The 27,597-nt window shown below is 42.6% G+C and overlaps 3 protein-coding genes across 5 annotated transcripts in view; 1 reads left to right on the top strand and 2 right to left on the bottom strand.

Moving 5' to 3' along the window:
* LOC134205850 (inorganic pyrophosphatase-like) overlaps nt 1–15,255 on the top strand; it is a 16,359-nt gene extending 1,104 nt beyond the window's left edge. Inside the window, exons 2-4 of one of the 3 annotated variants that reach the window (XM_062681503.1) lie at nt 13,718–14,384; nt 14,446–14,555; nt 15,128–15,255. In XM_062681503.1, coding sequence (XP_062537487.1) covers nt 13,795–14,384; nt 14,446–14,555; nt 15,128–15,159 — 732 coding nt within the window. In that variant the 5' untranslated portion in view covers nt 13,718–13,794 and the 3' untranslated portion in view covers nt 15,160–15,255. Of the gene's footprint in view, nt 1–13,696; nt 14,385–14,445; nt 14,556–14,703; nt 15,017–15,127 lie in introns of those variants that run through there. The other 2 variants (XM_062681494.1, XM_062681484.1) reach the window with 2 other exon arrangements.
* The window catches only part of LOC134205058 (solute carrier family 22 member 21), a 217,320-nt gene that overhangs the window by 60,212 nt on the left and 129,511 nt on the right, over nt 1–27,597 (bottom strand). The window lies entirely within an intron of this gene.
* LOC134218269 (uncharacterized) lies at nt 26,153–27,549 on the bottom strand. Its single transcript, XM_062697205.1, has 2 exons — nt 26,329–27,549; nt 26,153–26,264 (listed from the first exon to the last, which is right to left on the bottom strand). The coding sequence occupies exons 1-2, from the start codon at nt 27,547–27,549 to the stop codon at nt 26,217–26,219; spliced, it is 1,269 nt and encodes a 422-aa protein (XP_062553189.1). The 3' UTR covers nt 26,153–26,216.

Genomic DNA, 27,597 nt, shown 5'->3' with positions numbered 1-27,597 from the left:
CCCTTAACAAGTGTGATCTCTTTGTAATTAGAGTGAAACCCAATTAAGTATAAGTTTATTTATTTGTTACGACAACCTACCAGTCACAGGACTTTTTCTTAGGTCAAGATAGTATAATGGTGAGTCCGATATATGTTTGATCATTATTAGGAACGGTGTTAAAAACAGACATTATGTATTTCACAGTGACACACACTCTAGTCGCATACGGGGTGACCTTTACACGGCAAGTAAATCCTTATCATTGGATGCGCGTTTTAGAATAAATAGGAGAGTATAGATCAAAACGATCACTAGATGAGACAAGACTTATTTTGAACGGTAAAGATAATTTCAGAATGTTATCATCTAGCTCTATTATAGGAATGGGATCGTAGGGTAAATGTCTGATTTTGGACTTGAAAAGTAAGTACTTACAATAGGGTGGCTCAAATTAGTATGGAAAAAAAAATCCATTTTTTTTTTTGATGGGCCGCCCTCTTATTCTATTCTCTTTGATGCCCTAATGCTCTGGACAAAATGTCAGCCAAATCGATCAACGTTTGAGCGGTGCTAAACTCGTTGGAAGTTTATATGCAAAATGTATGCAGAAACATCCCAAAAACAGTGAATTGCAGTTGGACAGCACAATTACGATGAAGAACTATGATACTCACTCAGATCTTGAAGATTTAATACAGAATGTTATGTAGAAAACCGAGAAGATTAGAGTTTGCCCATTAAGTTATTAGCATTTCTCTGAAGTGGGGTTTGAGCAGAATTTCGTTTCTTTTACCTTTTGAAAAGAAATAAATTCACCTACAACACTCCAGTAAAATGCTAATATCTTGCCTAAAAACTCTAATCTTCTCGCGGTTTTCAGCATAACATTCTGTATTTAATTCTACAAGAACTGAATGAGTATCATGGTTCTTGATCGTAAATTGTACCGTCTAACTGCAAATCACTGTGTTTGGATATTTCTGCATACATTTTTCCATATAAACTTCCAACGAGTTTAGCACCGCCCAAACGTTGACCGATTTAGCTGAAATTTTGTTCAGAGCATCAGGGCATCAAATAGAACCGAATAAGAGGGCGGCCCATCAAAAAAATTGAAAAGTTGTTTTTTGAGCCACCCTAACTTACAAACATCAACAAACAACAAACACCAAATCATAAATGAAATCTAGATCAATCTACCTAGCGGTTATGTTGCCTTTCTAGTTCATATGAAAATAATATTTAAAATAACATAAGTTTTTGGCCATATAGTGCTATCTTCAGCACATAGTGCATTTTCATCGCTTGCGTAATCGGCATCCGCAAATGCACGCACAATAGACTGATTTAAATCTCTTATATGTTAACTACCAGACCCGACGAACCTCGTTTAACCTAAAATTATTTTTTCACAGATTGGTTCTCGAGTTATGCAGAAATTTCCGTTTCATTTATATGAGAGCCCCCCTGTCTGAAAGGGGGATGGGTCTCGAACCATCTTAAGAACCTTCTTCCCCGGCCCCAAAAACCTCTGCATACAAATTTTTACGCCGATCGGTTCAATAGTTTCGGAGTCTATAAGGTTCAGACAGACAGAAATTAATTTTTAGGAAGCGGGACCATTTGGACAGCACCCCTATTCCCGTCCGCAACGTTAATAACTCGACCGCGTTCCAACCAAATGGCTTGATTGTACAGCAACACTTCGCTAACTGGGCGCCTTTTAACTGGACTGTTTTTGCCTTTCTCGTACAACTAAGTTGTACCGAAAGGCTATCATTTCACTCCGAAAACGAACTTTTTATAGAAGCCTCTGAGACCCATAGTATTATATACCAATCGACTCAGCTCGACGAGCTGAGCACATGTCTGTCTGTCCGTGTGTATGTATGTGTGTATGTGTGTGCACAAAAGCTATAAAAAACATTAGACAACTTTTCGTATAGAAATCCTTAACCGATTTTCTCGCATCAAGTTTCATTCGACAGGATACAATGCCTTGTTGATCACTATTGAATTTTATAATGATCGGTCATTGCGTTTAAAAGTTATGAAGAAAATGGTACATCGGACCATATAAACCCCATATAAGGTTGGTGTCTTAACTAAATGCGAGAAAGGCACCACCAACGCTAGGTGGATTAATCTGGGTTTTTAACATGGCGTTCGCTAACTGGTCCAAAGCCCAGTTAAAAAGCAGTTATCCGTCAAAAATCAACAACAAAGACTCGGTGACGAGGGGATTGTGAATGGTATATTCTTTAAGCTTCATGTAAAACACGATCACAACAATGCATCGCGAATTCCCTCGTCAGCCCAGTTAAAAAGCAGCGTTCGTTAACTGGGCTGGTGTTTTAGCCCAGTTAGCGAACGGTTGCTGTACATCACTAGATATCTAGATACTAACCATGTACTAAAAAACAAGTAATTCGGTTGTAATGCGCTCGAGTAATGAACGTTGCTGACGGGAATAGGGGGTGCTGCCCAAATGGTTCTCTATCCTAGATTTCAATTGTTTCGTTCCCTGCAAGTGTCTTAGAACACGTTTCGCTTGTTGCCAATGATGATCGCCAGCTGTATCTTGAAATCGGGTTAAACGTCCAACAATATAGCAGAATCAGGTCTTGTTCCTATCATTATATACATTAGCCCTCCAATTTTTCCCGAATGTTGATCTCCGTTGAAGTTTTAGCAGGATTGCACTGCTCCATTCCAAGACTAATCCAACAATTGTTGAATATATTTTTCCAACATCTTGACGATTGTTTAAGAACATAATAAAAACGCTTCAGAAGACAAACTTCTTCTTTTGCAGCTTGTAGACCTGTGCGCCGATTGAAATTTTACTGGCGGCGGTGACGTGATAGATCATTTTAAGCGGTGTTGGTCGGCGTGAACTAGTTTCAAGCGCCAAAATTACTCATGAATTTCTTCAGAAGCTCCACATTAAATTCCTTAAGAAATTCCTTCAGAAGTTCTTTGGAAAGTTCATCAAGAAATTCCTTTGGAATTGCAGAAGGTGCTCCAGGGATTCCTCCGATAGTTCCTACATAATTTCGTTTGGAAATTCCTCCGGAAGTTCCTCCAAGAATTCCTCCGGAAATTCCTCCAGGGATTCCTCCGGAAGTTCCTTCAGGAATCCCTCCGGAAGTTCCTCCAGGAATCCCTGCAAACGAAGGGATTTCTGGAGGTATTTAGAAATATCTTCGGAACTGCTTCTAAAATTTCTTTAGGAATTCTGTCGGAAATCCGTTCAGGTTCTCTTTGAAAATTAAATTCAATAATTCTTCCAGAAATGTTTTCAACAATCCGCCAGAAATTCTTTTGGGATACCTAAAGGATTTTTTTTGGGAATTCTTCATGAATATTTAACTAGAAATTGGAAAATTACTTCAGGAATTTTTTCGGATACTTTTTTAGAGATAATTCTTCTGAAATTTCTTCAGGAATATCTTTGGAAACACATTCCAAATTTACTTTAAAAATCCCTTAAAGATTTCCTGAAAATTTTTTTGATGGAATTCTTAAAATAATTTTCAAGTAATTCTTAAAGAAATTTCTGAAGCTAATATTGAAAGAAACTTCGAAGAGTTCCTAAAGAAATTTTCAAAAGAAAATTTCGATGGAATTCCTAAAAAAAATTTAAGGAACTTTTGAAGGCATATTAGAAAGAACTTCTGGTAGAATTTACCGAGGAATCTTTCAGGAATTCTTTAATAAACCTTCTTAAGGAATTGCTTTTAAAAAAAATACTAGACAATTCCTAAAATTTTTGAAGGAATTTCTGGAGGAAACTTTCGTAAGAACAGAATTTCTAAGGGAACGGGTTCTATAATTATTTCCGAAGGTTTTTTTAAGAATGTTTAAAGGAACGTCATTATGAATTCCTGAAGAAATTCCGAAGCTATTTCCAAAGATTTCCTTCGAGGTATTTTCAAAAGAAAGTTCCGAAGGAATTCCTTATAGAGTTTTTTTATTTATTATCAGACTAAGGCCGGAGTGACCTGTGCTGCACATAAAAGTCTTCTCCATTCAGCTCTTCTTCCATGGCTGCACTTCGCCAACCACGCAGTCGGCGGAGGGTCCGCAAATCGTCCTCTACCTGATCAATCCACCTTGCCCGCTGTGCACTTCGCCTTCTTGTTCCCGTCGGATCGTTGTCGAGAACCATTTTCACCGGATTACTGTCCGACATTCTGGCTAAGTGCCCGGCCCACCGCAGTCTTCCGATTTTCGCGGTGTGAACGATGGATGGTTCTCCCAACAGCTGATGCAACTCGTGGTTCATTCGCCTCCTCCACGTACCGTCCGCCATCTGCACCCCACCATAGATGGTACGCAACACTTTCCTTTCAAAAACTCCCAGTGCGCGTTGGTCCTCCACGAGCATTGTCCAGCTCTCGTGTCCGTAGAGAACTACCGGTCTTATAAGCGTTTTGTAGATAGTCAGTTTGGTACGGCGGCGAACTCTATTCGATCGGAGCGTCTTACGGAGTCCAAAGTACGTACGATTTCCAGCCACTATGCGCCTCCGAATTTCTCTGCTGGTATCGTTATCGACGGTCACCAGTGAGCCCAAGTACACGAATTCTTCAACCACCTTGATTTCGTCACCACCGATAGAAACTAGTGGTGGGTGGCCTACATTGACCTCTCTTGAGCTTCTTCCTGTTATGTACTTCGTCTTCGACGTGTTGATGACTAGTCCAATCCGTTTAGCTTCGCTTTTCAGTCTTATGTAGGCTTCCTCCATCCTCTCAAAGTTACGTGCCATGATATCAATGTCGTCTGCGAAACCAAATAACTGGACGGACTTCGTGAAAATCGTACAACTCGTGTCAATCCCTGCCCTTCGTATTACTCCCTCCAAAGCGATGTTGAATAGTAGACACGAGAGACCATCACCTTGCCATAACCCTCTACGCATTTCGAAGGGACTCGAGAATGCCCCTGAAACTCGAACTACGCACATCACCCGATACATCGTCGCTTTGATCATCCGTGTCAGTTTATCCGGAAAACCGTGTTCGTGCATTAGCTGCCATAGCTGGTCCCGATCGATTGTATCATATGCGGTTTTGAAGTCGATAAATAGATGATGTGTGGACACGTTGTATTCGCGGCATTTCTGCAATACCTGACGTATGGCGAACACCTGGTCTGTGGTAGAGCGTTCACCCATAAATCCCGCCTGGTACCGCCCCACGAACTCTCTTGCAATTGGTGTTAGTCGGCGGCATAAAATTTGGGAGAATACCTTGTAGGCGGGGTTCAGCAATGTGATTGCGCAATAGTTGCTACAGTCCAGCTTATCGCCCTTTTTGTAGATGGGACACACGACACCTTCCAGACACTCCTGCGGCAGAACCTCATCCTCCCAAACCTTGGTAATCACCCTGTGCAGCGCTCTAGCCAGTGCCTCACCACCGTGTTTAAATAGCTCTCCTGGTAGTTGGTCAATTCCAGGGGCTTTGTTGTTTTTCAGCCGGCCGATCTCCTCTTGGATTTCCTGGAGATTCGAAGCCGGAAGTCGCATGTCCTGCGCACGTGCTCATAGGTTCATTACCATACCGCCACCGTTGTCTGCCATATCGCCATTCAGGTGCTCTTCGTAGTGCTGCCGCCACCTTTGGATCACCTCACGCTATATTGTAAGAAGGTTCCCGTTTATGTCCTTACACATATCGGGCTGTGGCACGTGGCCCTTATGTGAACGGTTTAACTTCTCATAGAACTTTCGTGCGTTATTAGCGCGGTACAGTTCCTCCGTCTCTTCACGGTCTCGATCTTCATGCTGGCGCTTTTTCCTCCGGAAAATCGAGTTTTGTCTGTTCCGCGCCCGTTTGTATCGTGCCTCGTTCGCTCTCGTGCGGTGTTGCAGCAATCTCGCCCATGCTGCATTCTTCTCTTCCACTAACTGCTCACATTCGCCGTCATACCAGTTGTTTCTCTGATCCGGAGCCACCGTGCCTAGTGCAGGGGTTGCGGTGCTTCCAATGGCGGATCGAATATCTCTCCAGCCATCTTCAAGAGATGCTGCGCCTAGCTGCTCTTCCGTTGGGAGTCGATTAGAACGTGGTCGATTTGGTTTTCCGTTACTTGATTAGGTGATTTCCATGTGGCCTTGTAGATATTCTTGCGGGGGAAGAAAGTGCTTCGGACTACCATTCCGCGGGAGGCTGCATAGTTGATGTATCGTTGGACATTGCCGTTCGATACGGTATGTAGACTATCCGGTCCGATGACCGGTCTATACATTTCCTCCCTTCCTACCTGAGCGTTCATGTCACCGATGACGATTTTGACGTCCCGCAGTGGGCATCCATCGTATATCTGCTCCAGCTGCGCATAGAACGCTTCTTTCTCGTCGTCGGATCTCCTCTCGTGTGGGCAGTGCACGTTGATGATGCTATAGTTAAAGAAACGGCCTTTTATCCTCAGCTTGCACATCCTTGCGTTGATTGGCTGCCAGCCAATCACGCGTTGGCGCATCTTTCCCAGCACTATGAAGCCGGTTCCCAGCTCGTTGGTGGTGCCACAGCTTTGGTAGAAGGTAGCCGCTCGATGCCCGCTTTTCCACACTTCCTGTCCTGTCCAGTAAGTTTCCTGCAGCGCTATGACGTCGAAGTTGCGGGGATGTAATTCATCGTAGATCATCCTGTCGCAACCGGCGAAGCCTAGCGACTTGCAGTTCCATGTTCCAAGCTTCCAATCGTGATCCTTTATTCGTCGCCTAGGTCGTTGCCGATTGTATCGAGTCGTATTATCTTCTATGTCGTTCGTAATAGTTGTTTTTAAAGGCGGCTTGTTGGGCCTGCGCAAACCTCCTGTCTCGTCGGAGGGCCGTCGTGTCAGGGCTGTTTAGCGTCCCACCTAACACCAGGACTTGGGCTTGTGCGCTTTGAGCGGCACACGGTCGCTTTGGCGGAGCCTACTTGCGGATTTATGCAGCTTTTTATAGAGGTTTAACAGGGCCCATTGTCAAACCCCACCACATCCTAGGCAGGCGCCACAACTCGCAGATGGCCTGGGGAGGGATCGTCAAGCCCTTGGACATAGTCCCTGCTGCCCTTAAAGAGTATTCATCGTATTTTTCATAATCCTGGAAATTTAACGTAAACCCTGGAAAAAACCTGGAAAAACCAGCGATTTTTTTTGAAAATGAGTCAACACCCTGATTATAATCATGAGTGGTAGCAGGTCATTTTTTAGTGACTTGGTCACTATTTCGAGTCTAGTCACTAAAAGGTTACTATTTGCATCCAAAAGTAACTAAAGTCACTATTTTTCGGAAAATGGTCACTAAAGGCACTATTTTCGCACCGCTAAGTTACAAGTTAAAATCATTTGTAGTTCTAGTCAACAGGTTTGACTACTTTACATTGAACACCTGAAAATTTCTATCTTCTTACCGCGAAAACCGGATAACTTCTCTTTTTCGCTTCTTTTTGTCAACTCGTAGGCTAACTCTACTAGATACAAATTATAATCAAGAATTTTATTAGCGTTTTGGTGGTTCGGAAAAATTGTGCAGTTTCCATGCGTTCAATGCAGTGCAAGCCTGCTTATCAGAACGCTTCTTGGGAAGATTAAGTTCAGTATCCAACCAGTATTAAGTACTTATGGTTATCTTGGTTGAGCTCAGTTCGAAAGTGTAATAATTTCAAAGTTCTATTGAAATTCGTACTCAGACAAAAAACCGTAATTCATGATATACTGACGTCATACGCATATTTGTCCCATATTTTCTGGGAATATGGCAGTATAGTCCATAGTAGTATAGTCCAGTCCATTAAGGCTCTATAAACCGTAATCAATCCGATAATGACGATGATTTATTCAAATCCGCACTAATACTAATGCACTTTTGAATTGAATATAATATTTTGGGGCTATTTATCGACTTACCCTTCATCATAATATATTCATGGCATTTCCATATTAACTTTACACTCATCAAAACTAGCAATTACCGCGGAATTGCTAGAAAACGCTGAAAACTGCTTTTTCCTAAGCCGACATTCGTATGTTCATCGAACGCATACCAACTCCGAACGTACGGATCAAGCATATACGCTTCCACTTGATTTTTCACTTGAATTTTCCCACTGTTTTCCTGATTTTATCATCTAAAAAGTAGTCACCAACTGAGTATCACATTTTTCTTCAATCGTGAACACCAATTGATTCATTTCACATCCAAAAACTATTGAAAACTGCTTTCAAAAATTAAAAGTGGAAGACAAATTCGTCTACCGTATTGTGAATGTAATAAAATGCGGAAGACTCAAATTCACTAGCGCAATAAGTGAAATGGTGAGTGCAAAATCTACGCGATGCAACTTCATTTAATCTGAACAATACAACGTATACGCCAGCCAACACGCAAACAAAGATGTGTATACTAGAAATACTAGAATAAGAGATCGGCGAAGACGCCATCTTGTTTCCAATCGAACCGTCAAAAGCGGTTCCATTTCGACTTGTTTTTGCAAGCAAAAAGTTCAAGTGCTGCCAGTATCATTTTCACGATTTCATGCATTTTCATACGTTGCCATTTCGACAATTTTTCACTCCGCCGGTCTCTGGTTATAGGGTTGCTAGTGTATACACAAGAAAATGATCATCTCTTCACCGTTGCCAGATTTATTTATTGGAAAAAATCATTGTTGTTTGTCGGATTGAACAAATAAACCAGAAATAAATATTTAAACATGTTATGCACACTGAAAACCAAAACTACCCAAAAGTGGGTTGTTTGCACTCAAAACCGTGGTTTGGGCCAATAACCCAAATTTGAGTAAAATGACTTTTCTGGCACTAGGTAGTTTGCCTTTAATCCCATGTAAACAATTTACCCAAAGCTGAGTTTAATTTATCCAAAGCGGACCTTGATCAACCCAAAATAGAGAATATTGAATTTACTCAAATTTGGGTTATTGGGCTGAGCAACCTCGGTGAGGTGTTTGCATCTTGCTCTAGTTTTGATAGCAATCAGAGGGAAAGAAAGGGAAAACTACCCAAATTTGGGTAAATTTTTTCTGCGATATTCTCAATCTGGGAGCTGCGGATTGAGTCAAAACGAGTGTCAAAGAATCTCCAAAGTAAGCTGTCAAAAAGTATCCATCGCATCGAGAGAGGTTTTGTGCATTTTGAGCGCAGCCGAGAGAGTACACGTATAAATCAACTCATACTAAATATAGCTCATTTTTAACAAATTTCAATTTTCTGGCGTCATTTTAAATATTTCGATGGATTCAACATAAGTGGAGGATATGAATGAATTCAACAATCGACACGTTAATGTATACGATGCAGTAAATTGACGAAGTCTTTATAATTAATTTTGTAAAGATAAACACGATAATAATTCGATGTGAGAAAATCGTAACGTGTACATTGAACACCGAGAGGAAATTAAAGAGTTTCAAGCAAAATATCTTGAAAATTGGATTTGATCGAGTCCGCAGCTCCCAGTTCTCAATAGTGCGTATATTGAACTCAAAGTTTGGGTTGATTTATCTGTCCGTGTAAGCTTCTGTTACATTACAAGTGGTGTATAAAATTTTTTAAACCGATAAATATCCATATATTTGATACACCGCAAACATGTGTTATGATATAAAATAAACATTTCGTCAAGTCTGGCAACATTATGTGTCAGCTGGCATATTTTTACCACCCCATTTCCACCCACCCCAGTTGTAAACAAAATTTATTTATCACTGCTGCACTTTTTTGCCTTTTTTGGGCCAATTGCATCACTATTCCAAACAAGCGATACAGTCATGAATTTTCAAAACATTGTGATGGAGTCTTGAGCCTTAATAGTAGATATAAACAATCAAAGATTTTCAATTTTTGCCTTCTTGTACAACAAAGTTGTACCGAAAGGCTATCATTTCACTCCAAAATCGAACTTTTTATAGAAGTCTCGGAGACCCATGATGTTATATACCCATCGACTCAGTCAAACCCTTAACGAAGTTCGGAAATTTTGCATGCGGACTTTTTTTGAGGAGATGAAACCTTTGAGCACTACCTGTTGTTGAAATTCGATGGTCAAATTTTTCCCATATATTGGCACTTTTTCATTTTTTTTTTATAGGCCACCCTCTTATTCGGTTCTATTTGATGCCTTCATGCTCTGTACAAACTTTCAGCCAAATCGGTCAACGTTTGGGTGGTGCCAAGCTCGTTGAAAGTTTATATGCAAAAATGTATGCAGAAACATCCAAAAACAGTGAATTGCAGTTGGACGGCACAACTTACGATAAAGAACTATGATACTCATTCAGATCTTTAAGAATTTAATACATAATGTTATGCAGAAAACCGCAAGAAGATTGAAGAAAACCGCGTATTTAAATGCTATTTTTGAAGATTTTCTCCAGAGGGAAGAGCCACTCATACATCTAAATGCACTCTGAGCTGATCAGGTTGGTGTAAACCATTGTCGATCGAGTTTGTTAGCCCAATGTGTAGCCCTCAATCACTTCACTTCCAAAAGACATTATAAACAATATTGGCGCTTTGATGTTGCACGAAGAAGAAGAAGAAGAAGAAGCAGAAAGATGATAATCGAAAATCTACACAGAAACCATACGGAGAGTTCTTAAAACTCTTCTCAAAAATTCCAAAAACAATTTAATTAAAAATGGTCAGCAGTACGGGGTTTTACTTTTCTTATACTGTGTTTTAAGTGTAATATTAGAAAATAAAATTTCGAAAAGAAATATTGTGTTTATTATACAGTAGAATAAAAGTCCAACCCCGCACTGCTTACCGTTTTTAATTAAATTGCTTTTAGAATTTTTGACAAGAGTTTTAAAAACTTCTCCGTATAGTTTCCCGTGGAGATTTTTTCGATTATTATCATTCTGCTTCTTCTTCTTCATGCAACATCAAAGCGCCAATAGGGAACTTGCTACCTGTCGAAAAAGCTTTTGATGGGTATAAAGCAATGGCAGAGATCACCTAATTCAAGAGATTAAATTCCATGTTTTCAAAAATGCAAAGAAGCATTACGTTATTGCTGTGAACATGTAATCAAAAAGTCTGGTTTGGAGAATCGTTTATAAAACTCAAACCGACAGCCGTGTGAAAGTATATTGTAGACACCTTCAAGTTACATTTCATTCAGATCAACTATGATCCCATCTTCAAACGCGATTTTCAAACATGTAAGCAAATCTCTGACACGATTCTTTTACATGACAGCTCAGTCTCTTTGTTTTACTGCTGGTTACAGCATGTTTTAGCACTCGTTCGAATTGAAGAAATTGCGATAAACCAACTGAACATTATCTGACTGTCCGAAATTTAAGGTAGACAGGCTTTAGTCCACTTCGGTAATCCCCATATGATTTGGCAGCAGACAGCACAGTTACACCATCTTGCGTCACAAAAGGTGACTAACGCCTGAAAACATTAGCCAAGGGGTGCAATAATTGCTAAAATTATTATTGCAATTTTCAAAATTTTATTTTTTAAATCAGATATCAAAATGGGGTCATGGGATGATTTCCAGCTCACGTTTTGACATGTTGTAGTGCATATTGCATCATACGTTTATGCACCCCTCGGAATGTCTCTTCACTACATTACTTGCCTTTTGTGACACCGCGGCGCTAGTGCGCTAGTGTCTCTTCAAATCAGCCAGAGTGGACTATATTGGTAATAGAGTATATTTGATTTTTGCCTTTCCGGTACAACAAAGTTGCACTGAAAGGCTACCGATCGACTCAGCTTGACGAACCGAGTTGATGTCTGTATGTGGGAATGTGTATGTATGTATATATGTGTGTGTACAAATTTTGTAGACACGCTTTTTGGAACTCAACATTATCCGATATACTAGCAACAAGTTGCATTTCGGAATTATTGGAAAATCATCATCAAATCAATCAAATTAAGGGCACTCCTGACGGAATCCAGATTTCAAAGCACTCGCGTTTTCAAAGGCACACCATTCAATACCTAAGCAACGCACAACTGTCATTCTTAAGTTTTCACACATGCTGCGACGCAGCAAAGCTGAAACAATTAAAATGACAGCTGTGCGTTGCTTCCGTATCGAATGGTGTGGCCCCGAAAACTCGAGTACTTTGAAAATTGGATTCCGTGAGGAGTGTTCTTAAGGGCCCTCTCTTGAAGAAAAAAAAATCATTTGTAACCATTTTTTTAAAATAATGGTGGCAATGCATATTAATTGATGCAAAAACATGCAAAATGATAGAAAACATGCGATCTATCCCTCTAAAGTGCTTTTTGATCATTCTAATGATTTTTTCAGTATATTTAATGATGCACGAGAAAGGCTAGGTGGTTTAATCTGGGTTTTTTATTTATATTGTGCGTAAGAAAAACAAACCCCCCCTCCCCCAAAAGTGCTTACGTAATATGTGTACGGCTTCTTACTTATTCTGCCTCGTATATAGTACCGATATCTTAGATCTATATTGTATATTCTGTGAGACAGTTTCGATTAATTGCACAAATGGCAATGCGATACCGCTGTGGAACAACCGTGTATCATAATAGCTGTTCTTGTTTCAACTTCAAAAAATTTTGATACTTCGGAAAAAATAATTAACGCTTCACTTTCGATGGTATTTGTCTTGAAATCGATATCAATGGTTCAATGGATTATCCAACATCCATCCATCTATTTTGACAATATAATCGCTGACTTCGTTTCCATTATTAATGCGCTCCTCCACGATATTGGACCATTCAATGGTAAATTATTTGCCATTGACATTGTTCACACGGGGCCAGCTGAAAACTATGCTTCATCATTCGTTTAGTTACAGTGAACTAGAAAACTCATGGTTCGTATTGCTCGTTAGTTTGTCCTCGTAACATTTTGCTCCTGTTCCTTTTGTATTAATTCATAATGACCAAAGAGGCTTGATTCATTCTGCGGCAAACACTTATTATCTTATTCGAACTTTCATTATTGATTTAAGTTGTACTGTTGATTTGGACTAATACTGGGTATGCGGCATATGCACATCTTTTCGTGGCCTGTTTCTAATCGAGTACAATTGCATCGCAATCGATTGAAAAAAGTATGATTATAGTATTCGCTATCATTATGTGACATTGTTGGCAAATGATGTCATTATTTTTGCTGATGTACCAAAAGTTCGTTGACAAATGCGATAAGGGACCCTCTGCGAAGTGAATTAAGTGTGCTTACCTTTAGACGTAAACTACGTCTAAGGGGAAGACTCGGATACAGGGTGTAAAACGGAAATTTTTAATTTGGGGACCGTCACGAAATTATGTAAGGTTTGTAACGTTAATAGCTCCTTCATCTTTCGACCGAGTTTTGCGGTATTGCTAATATTGATTTATTTATTGAAATTTTGTTTTTTTTTTGCATTTTGATTTTTTTTAAAGAAAAAATCTTTTTTAAGGAAAAAATAATTGTAATTTTTGCTTTTTATTTTTATTTTGCGGAAAATTCCAATTGTTTATGGAAATTTTGCATTAGGTATTTGCTAAATTTTATATTTATTTATTGCTCATACCCTGATTTTTTATCGGAAAATTTCTAACTCTTTATGGAAATTTTATTACACACTCGTTCGTGCTGGGTAGGTGGGTAGTTTTCTCTCAATTGAAATACTCAATGAAATAATCTGAAAACATTTTAAAATATTTGTATAAAAGGAAGGGTCAAAATCTCACTGTATATTAATCTGGGTTTTTTCTTCTCTGTTTTCAGAAACTGATGATGGCCAGTCAGTCTCACCGCTGCACGACATCCCACTGTACGCCAACAGTTCCAAAACGGTGTACAACATGGTGGTGGAGGTTCCCCGCTGGACCAACGCCAAGATGGAAATCTCGCTGGCCGAAGGGCTGAACCCCATCAAGCAGGACGTCAAAAAGGGTAAGCTGAGATTCGTAGCCAATTGCTTCCCGCACCATGGCTACATCTGGAATTACGGTGCGCTCCCACAGACCTGGGAAAATCCCGACCACCTGGACCCGAACACCGGTTGCAAGGGAGATAACGACCCGATCGACGCCCTGGAAATTGGTTCCCGCGTTGCCAAGCGCGGAGAAGTCGTTCAGGTTAAGATCCTCGGAACGGTTGCGCTGATCGACGAGGGTGAAACCGACTGGAAGGTTATCACGATCGATGTTAACGATCCTGTCGCTGACCAGCTGAACGACGTCAACGATATCGACAAGGTGTTCCCTGGTTTGCTGAAGGCAACTGTTGAATGGTTTAAGATCTACAAAATTCCGGATGGCAAACCGGAGAATCAGTTTGCATTCAATGGCGAGGCTAAGGATGCCGCTTTTGCTACTAAAGTCGTCGAGGAAACTCACAAGTTCTGGCGAACGCTGATCAATAAGCAAATTGAGGATACCGGCATCTCTTGGTAGGTTTTCAATTCAATAATTATCTTGATGGAATTGTAATGTAAGAATGTCTGTTTTCAGTTTGAACACTACCGTCGAAGGATCACCGTATCTGGTGGCTTCCGATGCTGGCGAAGAAGTCCTAACAAAGAGCGCCAGTGGAGGAAACTCTGAAGCCCTCAGCGATACCAGTAAGTATTGCTTGCAAGATTAGATAGTATCCAAATCGGTGTTGGCTAATTTTATTCCATGTTACTCGACCATGCTCGCCCCCATTATCGTTTTTGTTTCCTTCATTCATTTTTCTTCTTTTCCTCCCGTTCCTTACAATTGTTGTAGTTCACAAGTGGCACTTCCGTGAAGAGAATTCCTATTCCAAGTTGTAGTCCTGTAACTGCGTTGTTAGCTAACGAGCGTGTAGAATACACAAGACTAAGCATTCCCACTGACGAACGATGGGCATTTGACGACTCCACGCTTAGAGAACTTGCTAATATACAACTGGATTCGCACAGTAGAATAACCATATTTATTTCATCATGTAGCTTTTCGGTGGTTTTTATATAGAAGGTTGCTTATTTGTTAATTTTATATGTAGTTTGTTTTAAAGTGGTAATGGCAAGTAAACCGAAGATACAAATTGAGTTTATTTAATATACTGAATAGCATGAATTATCCGAACATACAATCCCGCTGGTACCTTGCTTGCATCTAATCAAGTTAAAATATTTTGATGTGTAATCAATATTTTACTTAATTTCAGTTGACAAATGGCACTATATCGCATTGAAATAGGAATTTCGCAGCCGAGAAAGTATCGTATCTTGAGGATATAACTTGAACAAACATATGGTGAAAGCATTTCAAATATAAGCACTCAAAACTTTAAAACACAGATGTCTAAATTTTCTAGATGATGACATGTGGCATTCTGTCTCGTTCATTCCCGTTTTTGTTACGCTAAAAAGTTCTCGCACTTCTGCTAGTCGCCTTTCTTGTCGGTGGGACATATGACTCCTTCCTTCCACTGCTCCGGTAGCTGTTCAATTTCCCAGATTCTGACTATCAGTTTGTGTAGGCAAGTAATTAGCTTTTCCGGGACCATCTTGTAGAGCTTAGCTCCGATACCATCCTTACCAGCTGCTTTATTGGTCTTTAGCTGTTTGTTGGATGGCATCCTTAACTTCCCTCAAGGTGGAGGCTGGTTGGCTTCCATCGTCCGTTGAACTGACGTAGTAATCTCCTTCCCACTGCCTTGACTTTCGCTGGCTGTACCTACATACAGCGCCATTTAGATGTTCCTCGTAGTGCTGCTTTTCACCTTTCGATCACCACATGTTCGTCCGTCAAGATGCTCATTCATATCCTTATCCTTGCACATTTCGGCTCGCGGCACGAAGCCTTTGCGAGATGCGTTCAGCATCTAATAGGACTTGCGTGTTTCTTGAGAACGGTACAGCTGTCCCTTTTCCTCACACTCCGATTCTTCCAGGCGGTGTTTGTTCTCCTGAAAAAGGTGGGTCTGCTGACTCTGCTTCCGTCTATAACGCGACCGCCCGCGCTTCGTCCTTCACCAGAATCTGTCTGCACTCTTCGTCGAACCAATCGTTCCGTCAACTTCGTCCCACATACCAGACGTTTTTCTCCGCTGCGTCATTAATGGCTGCTTTAACTGTATTCCGTATGCAGTGGCGACATCAAGTTACTTCAGTCGCTCTAGGTCGCACAATGGCGGAAACCCGGACAAAACCTCAAAAAAAAAAAATCGTTCGTTTCGCGAAACTCGTATTTGTTTTTAATTTCACACATATATTTAATGAACTGATTCCAAAATTTGATGATTGTAGATTGTAAATTTATTTTTTGGGGGCTTGTTGCAGTTAATGCTGTAAAGCATCTCCCGAACAAATTTGTATGGAAAAAGAAAATTTTACTAAAGTTTTTTCGGTAACGATTCGGAACGATCTGGTATCATGTATTGAAACCAATTTTTGGTCTACTTTCCGGTGGTTAGTGTGGTGATTTGCTCCTAGCTGCTCCAAAGCTGGAAATTGACTGCCTCTATGTTAGAATGAGAACGCTGTTAATGCTTCAGACCTTAAGGCTTGCGCCTCTAGAAATACTCGAGTAGCATAGTATATGTTGAATAGCAATTCTAACCACAAAATGAATTTAGCGTACCAAAATTACTCTTTGGTGAATGATTCAAGCAACAAATTAGGTTTTGTCCGGCATTCATATGGGAGTCCGCCACTGTGGGCCGCTGCAGCCTTCGGTACCAAACATTGTAGATGACGGAGAGTTTTGGGTGCAGTTTAACCAGGGGCTACTCCGTTTGGCATAAAGTCATTTGGTATAGGGCCGTTTGGCATAAAGTCGGTTTTCATAATGGTCATTTGGCATAAAGCAATTTAAATGATCTTATTTTTAATATTCATATCCTTTGCGTAAGTTAATGCTGCTTTCAACAAAGAAGAAATTATCTCTCCTTTTGTATTGTACCGAGAAAACGCGTGCTGTAAAAGAAGGCATCATCAACGCTTTTGCCTTATCCATAGCAACCGCGTAATTCAAAAGAAGGAACGATCTCCCATTCCTCAATGCACTATAGCAAATGAGTGCTTCATAAAAGGCATCATTAACTCATTCACATTACTCCATTTATTTATTTATCATCAGACTAAGGCCGGAGTCGCTTGTGCCGCACATAAAAGACTTCTCCATTCAGCTCGGTTCATGGCTGCACTTCGCCAACCACGCAGTCTGCGGAGGGTCCGCAAGTCGTCCTCCACCTGATCGATCCACCTTGCCCGCTGTGCACCTCGCCTTCTTGTTCCCGTCGGATCGTTGTCGAGAACCATTACCACCGGATTACTGTCCGACATTCTGGCTACGTGCCCGGCCCACCGCAGTCTTCCAATTTTCGCGGTGTGAACGATGGATGGTTCTCCCAACAGCTGATGCAACTCGTGGTTCATTCGCCTCCACGTACCGTCCGCCATCTGCCCCCCCACCATAGATGGTACGCAACACTTTCCTTTCGAAAACTCCCAGTGCGCGTTGGTCCTCCACGAGCATCGTCCAGGTCTCGTGTCCGTAGAGAACTACCGGTCTTATAAGCGTTTTGTAGATAGTCAGTTTGGTACGGCGGCGAACTCTATTCGATCGGAGCGTCTTGCGGAGTCCAAAGTACGTACGATTTCCAGCCACTATGCGTCTCCGAATTTCTCTGCTGGTATCGTTATCGGCGGTCACCAGTGAGCCCAAGTACACGAATTCTTCAACCACCTCGATTTCGTCACCACCGATAGAAACTCGTGGTGGGTGGCTCACATTGACCTCTCTTGAGCCTCTTCCTATCATGTACTTCGTCTTCGACGTGTTAATGACTAGTCCAATCCGCTTAGCTTCGCTTTTCAGTCTGATGTAGGCTTCCTCCATCCTCTCAAAGTTACGTGCCATGATATCAATGTCGTCGGCGAAACCAAATAACTGGACGGACTTCGTGAAAATCGTACCACTCGTGTCAATCCCTGCCCTTCGTATTACTCCCTCCAAAGCGATTTTGAATAGCAGACACGAAAGACCATCACCTTGCCGTAACTCTCTGCGCGTTTCGTAGGGTCTCGAGAATGCCCCTGAAACTCGAACTACGCACATCACCCGATCCATCGTCGCCTTGATCAACCGTATCAGTTTATCCGGAAATCCGTTTTCGTGCATTAGCTGCCATAGCTGGTCCCGATCGATTGTATCATATGCGGCTTTGAAGACGATAAATAGATGATGTGTGGGCGCGTTGTACTCGCGGCATTTCTGCAATACCTGACGTATGGCGAACACCTGGTCTGTGGTAGAGCGTTCACCCATAAATCCTGCTGGGTACTGCCCCACGAACTCTCTTGCAATTGGTGTTAGTCGACGGCATAAAATTTGGGAGAGTATCTTGTAGCCGGCGTTCAGCAACGTGATTGCGCGGTAGTTGCTACAATCCAGCTTATCACCCTTTTTGTAAATGGGACACACGACACCTTCCATCCACTCCTGCGGCAGAACCTCATCCTCCCAAACCTTGGTAATCACCCAGTGCAGCGCTCTAGCCAGTGCTTCACCACCGTGTTTAAACAGCTCTCCTGGTATTTGGTCAACTCAAAAATACGAACTGTACCTCTTAGCAAGTGTTGACGTTTTTGTTGATGTCCGTTTAATTGCCTCGAAATTCCGTAGAAAAGTTGTTAAAACTCGAACAAATTGAATATTGCTGGCATTAGTGTATCGCGATTGCAGTAACTGTGAACAGGATTTGCATCTCGATTTTGGAAGAAAATTGCGAAAACCACAACCATTCCTACCAGCTCAAGGTGCGCCATCATTTACCTCATTTGTGAAGCCGAACCAATCATGTGTTGTGGAAAGTGCCTGCTACAAGTGGACTGCAGAGCTCAATTGTTTGTTGTATGCGAGGGAGAATGTTACAGAACGTTTCACGCTAGCTGTGTCGGCCTTTCCGAGACTAGTGTTTGTTGTCTTGTTCGGAACATTATATGGCTGTGTGATGATTGCCTCTCTGCGTTCCATGATCGTCAACGCCATCAGCACTCGAATTCAGATGATCCAAAAAATTGTGTATCCCGATCTGCTGTTGCAGAGCTAACCGATGACATCACAGCAAAGGTCAGTGCTTTGAAGGAACTGATTTCGTCAATGGACGACGCCGAGGAAGTAAAAAAACGATTTGTAGAAGCAAAGCCCCCTCATTCCACTCCAATTCGATCAACGAAACTCCAGGAAGGACGCAAAAATGAAACAAGTTCATTTGCATTACACACCAAGATGCTCTCAAACTCAGAACCGTTTTGTGCAAACGACAGTTTCTCTTTATTTATGACGAACATCGATGGACAGGTAACGGAGCAAGAGATCAGTGTATTAGTGACGCAATCGCTTGGGATAGTAAATAATAGTTCAATTAGAGTTAAGAAACTTGTTCCTAAATGGAAAGAATGCAATTCAGTTGACTATGCATCATTTAAAGTTATGCTTGACAATAAATATAAGGGAATAGCGTTGCAATCACATATGTGGCCGACTGAAATAAAATATCGCGAGTTTATCGAAAAGCCCAGGAAAACGTGGAAACCAACTAAAGTTTAACATAACTGTATTTGTACATAATATTTGTTTTGCTGTTTGCTTCAATATTTTTTGTTCTTTAGAGTTATGTTTGCCTATTAATTTAATTTGCTAAGTGTAATTATTGCCTGTTAATGACTTGAAAATGTGTATGCCAATGTGTAAGGTTGATAATAGGATATTATTTTGAAATTTTTGTTCGTAATGCTAATTCCGAGATGTATATCAATGTAACGCCATTGTAATATATTTATATACAATAATTTAATAAGTTATTCAATAAGACCACATGAGTCAGTTGAATGTGTACAAATAAATACAAATACAAATACAACTCCAGGGGCTTTGTTTTTTTCAGCCGGCCGATCTCCTCCTGGATTTCCTGGAGATTCGGAGCTGGAAGTCGCATGTCCTGCGCGCGTGCTCCTAGGTTCATTACCATACCGCCACCGTTGTCTGCCATATCGCCATTCAGGTGCTCTTCGTAGTGCTGCCGCCACCTTTGGATCACCTCACGCTCGTTCGTAAGAAGGTTCCCGTTTATGTCCTTGCACATATCAGGCTGTGGCACGTGGCCCTTACGTGAACGGTTCAACTTCTCATAGAACTTTTGTGCGTTATTAGCGCGGTACAGTTCCTCCGTCTCTTCACGGTCTCGATCTTCCTGCTGGCGCTTTTTCCTCCTGAAAATCGAGTTTTGTCTGTTCCGCGCCCGTTTGTATCGTACCTCGTTCGCCCTCGTGTGGTGTTGCAGCAATCTCGCCCATGCTGCATTCTTCTCCTCAACTAACTGCTCACATTCGCCATCATACCAGTCGCTTCTCTGATCCGGAGCCACCGTGCCTAGTGCAGCGGTTGCGGTGCTTCCAATGGCGGATCGAATATCTCTCCAGCCATCTTCAAGAGATGCTGCGCCTAGCTGCTCTTCCGTTGGGAGTGCCACTTCCAGCTGCTGCGCGTAGTCTTGGGCTAGTCTACCGTCATGTAGCCGCCCAATGTTAAGCCGCGGCGGACGACTCCGACGCGTGTTGATCACCGTCGAGAGTTTTGAGCGCAGACATACTGCGACGAGGTAGTGGTCGGATTCAATATTCGCACTGCGGTAAGTGCGTACGTTCATGATGTCGGAGAAGAATTTACCGTCGATTAGAACGTGGTCGATTTGGTTTTCCGTTACTTGATTAGGTGATTTCCATGTGGCCTTGTGGATATTCTTGCGGGAGAAGAAAGTGCTTCGGACTACCATTCCGCGGGAGGCTGCAAAGTTTATGCATCGTTGGCCGTTGTCGTTCGATACGGTATGCAGACTATCCGGTCCGATGACCGGTCTATACATTTCCTCCCTTCCTACCTGAGCGTTCATGTCACCGATGACGATTTTAACGTCCCGCAGTGGGCATCCATCGTATGTCTGCTCCAGCTGCGCATAGAACGCTTCTTTCTCGTCGTCGGATCTGCCTTTGTGTGAACAGTGCACGTTGATGATGCTATAGTTGAAGAAACGGCCTTTTATCCTCAGCTTGCACATCCTTGCGTTGATTGGCTGCCACCCAATCACGCGTTGGCGCATCTTTCCCAGCACTATGAAGCCGGTTCTCAGCTCGTTGGTGGTGCCACAGCTTTGGTAGAAGGTAGCCGCTCGATGCCCGCTTTTCCACACTTTCTGTCCTGTCCAGCAGATTTCCTGCAGCGTTACGACATCGAAGTTGCGGGGATGTAATTTATCGTAGATTATCCTGTCGCAACCTGCGAAGCCTAGCGACTTGCAGTTCCATGTTCCAAGCTTCCAATCGTGATCCTTTATTCGTCGCCTAGGTTTTTGCCGATTGTATCGAGTCGTATTATCTTCTATGTCGTTCGTAATAGTTGCTTTTAAAGGCGGCTTATTGGGCCTGCGCAAACCTCCTGTCTCGTCGGAGGGCCGTCGTGTCAGGGCTGTTTAGCGTCCCACCTAACACCAGGACTTGGGCTTGTGGCGGCACACGGTCGCTTTGGCAGAGCCTTCTTGCGGATTCATGCAGCTTTTCATAGAGGTTTAACAGGACCCACTGTCAAACCCCACCACATCCTAGGCAGGCGCCACAACTCGCAGATGGCCTGGGAAGGGATCGTCAAGCCCTTGGACATAGTCCCTGCTGCCCCGGAGTACCTTGCCGGGTACCTTGCTGCAGCGCGACCGCCCGCGCTTCGTCCTTCACCAGAATCTGTCTGCACTCTTCGTCGAACCAATCGTTCCGTCAACTTCGTCCCACATACCAGACGTTTTTCTCCGCTGCGTCATTAATGGCTGCTTTAACTGTATTCCGTATGCAGTGGCGACATCAAGTTACTTCAGTCGCTCTAGGTCGGACAATGGCGGAAACCCGGACAAAAAAAATTAAAAAAAAAATTCGTTCGTTTCGCGAAACTCGTATTTGTTTTTAATTTCACACATATATTTAATGAACTGATTCCAAAATTTGATGATTGCAGTTAATGCTGTAAAGCATCTCCCGAACAAATTTGTATGGAAAAAGAAAATTTTACTAAAGTTTTTTTCAGTAACGATTCGGCACGATCTGGTATCATGTATTGAAACCTATGTTTGGTCTACTTTCCGGTAGTTAGTGTGGTGATTTGCTCCTAGCTGTTCCAAAGCTGGAAATTGACTGCCTCTTTGTTAGAATGAGAACGCTGGTCATGCTTCAGAACTTAAGGCTTGCGCCTCCAGAAGTACTCGAGTAGCATAGTATATGTTGTGTTCGGTCGGGAAAAATTCGAGTTCGGTGGACACAAGGTGGACTGTATAACTTCGAGACTTCTGAGCACGGTTCTTTGCGGGCGGACAACTCGGGATTGTAGCGGTCGGAATAATTAGAAATCACGGTCGAAATTGAATTTAATAAACTTATTTAATCTCAGCACATTGGAAAAAACCACTAAACTCGGGGCGCATCGCGATGTTGCTTCGTCGGTAGTCGGAGAGTGATGCATAAAATGGAAGCAAACACGATTCAAATTTTTCTTCTCCTTCCGTTGCGCGCGCTTTCGCGCCGTTTCTGAATTTCTTCTTTCGTCCTTCTCGCTTCCTGTTGAAACGCATATACATAGCGCTTGCGTTTGCTGATTCAACTGTGCCGTACACGGTTAAGTAATTCCGTACGGAACATCCTGCCCCCGGTTGAAGCGTCGCGGTTCAAAAAATTATTGATGATCAGGTTGGCCTTGGTTTTCTTCAATTGGCAAAACAGATAACTTCGCAATGGATCGGGAGAAAGTTTTGCCTTCGCTGAAAACGTCTACAACACGGACCAAACTGTCGGGACCAGGATAGACTTTGGTGATACGACCGAGCTTCCAGTGCAGTGGAGGTCGGTTTTTGTCCTGCAGAAACACGATCATCCCAAGTCGAACGTTCGATGCGGTGTTCCAGTTTTTCTTCCTCGGTTGCAGGCTGCACAAGTAATCGCGAGACCAAGCCCTCCAGAATTGTTCTCGAAGTAGCTGCAGATGTTACCAGCGGCTAAGCCGGCCTCATAGGTTGGTTCGGGTAAGGCAGTCATTGAGCGACCAATCACAAAGTGTGCTGGAGAAATCACTTCTGGATCAGCTGGGTCTCCGGATATAGCGAAAGGGTTCTATACTATTCCCCAGAAAACCGTTCCCCAGAAAACCATACCCCAGAATTCCATTTCCCAGAATGTACCATTCCCCAGAAAACCAATCGCCAGAATGTACCATTCCCCAGAAAATCAATCCCCAGAATGTACCGTTCCCCAGAAAACCATTCCCCAGAAAACCATTCCCCAGAATGTACCGTTCCCCAGAAAACATAATATATAGATAAACATGATTTCATAATAAGTCACCATAATTAAAATCATTTGTGTTGATGAGTTGGATGTGCAAAGGCCATTGAGGTAATTTTTAGAAACTATAGTTTCAAATACAATGTGCCTTTTGGTATAATGACCATAAGGTGCACGCCAAAGTAAGGTTCCTGCCAGAGTAGACGCGCCTACGCGACGTCGCGCGAATTAAAATTGCACGCAAAGGAATAACAATCAATAATAAGGAACTGTCAAATCGCATGGACGCTTCGCTTTGCATTGCATTTCGCGTCTATCTGGCCACACCCTAACCGCGATGTGCGATGCGACTAACAATTATTATCAATGAACTGTCAAACTGCACTGTCGCGTCACGTCGCATAGCATAGTCACGTCTATTCTGGCTTAGCTTAGCATATGGTCACGTCTATTCTGACCCCAAAACAGAAAAAAAATTCTTATTTTGAAGCACTTATAAAAATCTACAGTTTCATTGAATAAATTTAAAAAAATACAAATACTGCCGTTACACGCATAACTGTCCCATGTACATAGGAATGCCCGTTTATTAGAAGTATTAGCCGGAAATAAGGTGAATCATAATTGAACGCTTCTAGAAAAGCACACATTTGAATATAATAAGGTCATTTTTTTCAATGACTGATTTAGGCTTATAACGGGTGGCAACTAAAACATTGGAATGACTTCAATACTTTTCTATTACAATAAAAATGCTTTCACCGAAATATTACTTTATGTGAATGAATCCTTAAAACATGCCGTCGAAACAGGAAGTATTGCGGCGCGCATTGTGCTTTATCAAGTGTACCAAGACCATGAGAAAAGTAAACGGTCGAACCTTTTAAGCGTGAAAATGTTTCGAAAACTGTCATAGCATTTTTAGGTCAACTAAGCTCCATTGTATAAGCAGGATCAGAAGCAGTATTTCAAAATTCGATGTGGCAGAGCCTTCCAGCGGTCATGTCATACCAGCAAGACTAAGCTGCGCCGCACGGCGAACCATGGACCATATGCTAATATTCATTAGTTTAAGTTTGAAGACTAATGGAATCTCTTTGTATAACATAATCTATTTTATCAGATTGAACTGTACTCATTTGTAGTTTTTTTCCGAGCCGTTCATTTTATTCCAGTTTTTTAGTTGTCAAAATCTTTTTCTTCATTACAGGAATCTTTTAAAGGTAAGGAAAAACAATTCTGGGATATGGTCCATTCTGGGAATGGTTTTCGGGGGAATGTTTCATTCTGGGAAATGGTTTTCTGGGGAATGGTACATTCTGGGAAGTGGTTTTCTGGGGAACGGTTTTCTGGGGAATGGTTTTCTGGGGAATGTTATAGAATCGCGAAAAGTGGTTACGAGTTGAGAACGGCCTCAATTTCGCAAAATATTGTTACCATTTCTTCGAAATTTAACGTTTTATTTCCTATCACTCGTTTCAAGTGTGTCTTGGTACTCTTTACGGCAGCCTCCCACAGGCCACCGAACTCGGGAGAGTCTGACGGAATGAAATGCCACTCAATTTCAAGTGGCAAAACCTTACTATCTTGTCTACGTCGGCTGGTTCCGGAACATCTCGAATACATGGTGAAGCTCATTCTCAGCACCATGAAAATTTGTCGCATTATCTGAATGAATTTGCGAAACAACTCCTCTACGGCTCACGAAGCGTTGCAAGGCAGCGAGAAATGCATCGGTTGTCAGATCCGGACACCAACTCCAAGTGTACGGCTTTCGTTTGCCATATAAACGAAAACCGCGATGTAAGCTTTGACCACCGTTGGACGATGTGATCCTTGCTTCACAAGCATCGGTCCGGCATAGTCCACACCAGTAATGCTGAAGACGGGGATGGTGTCACTCGTTGTTTTGGAAGATCGCCCATGAGCGGAGAAATGCCTGTTGGATTCGATCGTAAGCATGTCTCTCATGACCTAGTCACCTGGCGAATGGTTGATCGAGCGCATAGCAACCAAAACTGCTGTCTGATTGCAGAAAGAAGCCCAGCCGGTCCAATATGGAAAAGTTCGTGATGCATTTCTCGGATCAGGCGATGTGTGACTGGTCTTGCGTTCGGAAGAATCAGCTGGTGCTTTGATTCGTCGGATAAGTTGAAATGCTTGAGTCGTCCACCGACCCTTAGCACACCATCATCGGTGTAGATAGGATTGAGATTTCCGATGCGTTTGCAAAGCGTTTTAGTTTTCACTCGCTGGATTTCATCGCGTAGTTCGATGTGCTGAACCACGCGTACGATGACCATCGTCGACCGTCGAAGTTCTTGCACAATTAGATGTCTTCTGATGATGCGCTCCTTTTAGGCTTGCGCGTTGTTGTCCGAGAATCGCATTCGCCATGCGATTGTTCGTTGAAGCCGTCGGAAAGAACTGCAGGTTTCAAATATTTCCAGCTGCTCTTCGATGAGCGCCGGCATTGCTGATACATTGGCCTTCAGTTCCGGTAGATCCTCGTCGAGCACATCATTCACCACCTCAAGACTAGTAACCGGTGAGCTGATATACTTGCCACCAGTCCAGCACAGTTCGCTAACCATAAGCTCGCATGGAAGCATCCCACGAGATACAATGTCCGCTGGGTTGTGTTGGGAACGAACATAATTCCAAAGAAGTCCATCGGAGTTGGCTTGAATCTCGCTTACACGAATGTTTGTAGCTGATAAGGATGCTTTTTCAGCCACGCCAAAACTATTTCGCTGTCGGAATATAACACTACCTTTCGTATGTTGATGTTGAGGGCTGGCAGCACCTTGCAGATCAGACGAACGAGTAACAACGATGCGCACAATTTCTTGCGTGGAATCGTAAGTGCTCGGAGTGGTGCCACCTTCGATTTGCTGATTAGCAGTCTGGATTTGACGGTTCCATCATCCATTAGGCTTTGGATGTAAACGCAGGCTCCGTATGCCGCATTAGATGCATCTGCAAATCCGTGCAGCTCGTAACAAACAGCACCACGAAACGTTATTTGGTGAGGGATTTTTACCTGCATCAGTTGAGGGAGCGCGGTCTTGAGGTTGTTCCATTCCATTTGTGTTTGGTCGTCAACGGGTTCGTTCCAATCCAGTTTACATTGCCATAAGCGTTGTACCAGAAGCTTTGCTAAAAGGATAGAAGGTGCGAATAATCCTAGCGGATCGTAGTGTTTCGCTACCTCCGAGTAGATTATACGCTTCGTAGCTGGTGGGTCGCGTTCAGTTGGCGCCTTTGCGCATTCGGCAATTAAAAGTTCATCGGTGATTGGCTCCCACAGTAGGCCGAGAACCTTGATGACATTGTTGACATGGCGATCTGCAAGCGGCTTCAGCGTTTCTTTCTCGTCTTCCGGAATACGTGCAAGTAGCTCGGGTGAATTAGAGCACCACTTGTGAATTGGGAATCCACCACGAGCCAACATCAATTGTAGCTGGTGTTGTGCTTCGATAGCATCGTCGATCGTAGCAGTCCCTGATAAGACGTCGTCAACATAACAGTCAGACTTGATGATATTTGCTGCTACCGGGAATGTCGCTTCTTCTTCGTTGGCCAGCTGCACCAGGCATCGAGTGGCTTGGAAAGGCGCTGAAGCAGTACCGTAAGTGACGGTCAGTAGCTCCAGAATTTTCAGCGGATCGTTCGGATTCTCCCTCCAATATATACGCTGCTTGTGTGTGTCGTCGGGGTGCACATTAATCTGACGGTACATCTTGGTAATGTCCGCCGAGAAAACAATCTGGTGTAGTCGAAAGCGAAGCATGATGGAGACGATGTCGCTTTGAACTACTGGACCTATCAGCAGCACATCGTTGAGCGACAGATTCGTTGGAGCAGATTTAGCGCTTGCGTCGAAAACAACCCGACATTTTGTCGACGAGCTTCCAGGACGAAGTACCGCGTGATGTGGCAAATAATATGGCTTGATGTTGTCGATCACATTTACCTCTCGGCAATGACCAAGTTGCAGATACTCTCGGATGAAGTCCACATATTGCGCTTTCAGTTCGGGGTTGCGCTGTAGCCGATTTTCTAGCATGAAAAAGCGTCGTATTGCTAGATTTCGGCAGCTGTCCATCTGATTGGCGTTCTCTTTGAGCGGTAATCGAACCACAAATCGTCCACTGTTGTCTCGGAAGTGTGTTGATGTAAAATGGTCTTCACATCGTTGTTCTTCGGTCGAAGTAGTGGCAGTATTCGGAACTTCTTCAATTTCCCAGAATTGGCGAATCATTTGTTCGACAGAATCGAGAGATGCAACATGAGAATACTGAATCGCTTC

This window comes from Armigeres subalbatus, chromosome 1 (assembly GCF_024139115.2).
Source record: "Armigeres subalbatus isolate Guangzhou_Male chromosome 1, GZ_Asu_2, whole genome shotgun sequence".
Classification (NCBI taxonomy): Eukaryota; Metazoa; Arthropoda; class Insecta; order Diptera; family Culicidae; genus Armigeres; species Armigeres subalbatus.
Note: the sequence above shows the minus strand (reverse complement) of the source record. Positions and strands in the feature narration are given on the sequence as shown.

What these genes read in the sequence shown, in the direction of transcription:
- LOC134218269 (XM_062697205.1), bottom strand. Translation starts at nt 27,549, where the DNA reads ATGATTCGCCAATTCTGGGAAATTGAAGAAGTTCCGAATACTGCCACT. An exon ending in CGCTCCCTCAACTGATGCAG is followed by an intron (nt 26,265 to 26,328) that starts GTAAAAATCCCT and finishes ACGGATTTGCAG; the next exon opens with ATGCATCTAATGCGGCATAC.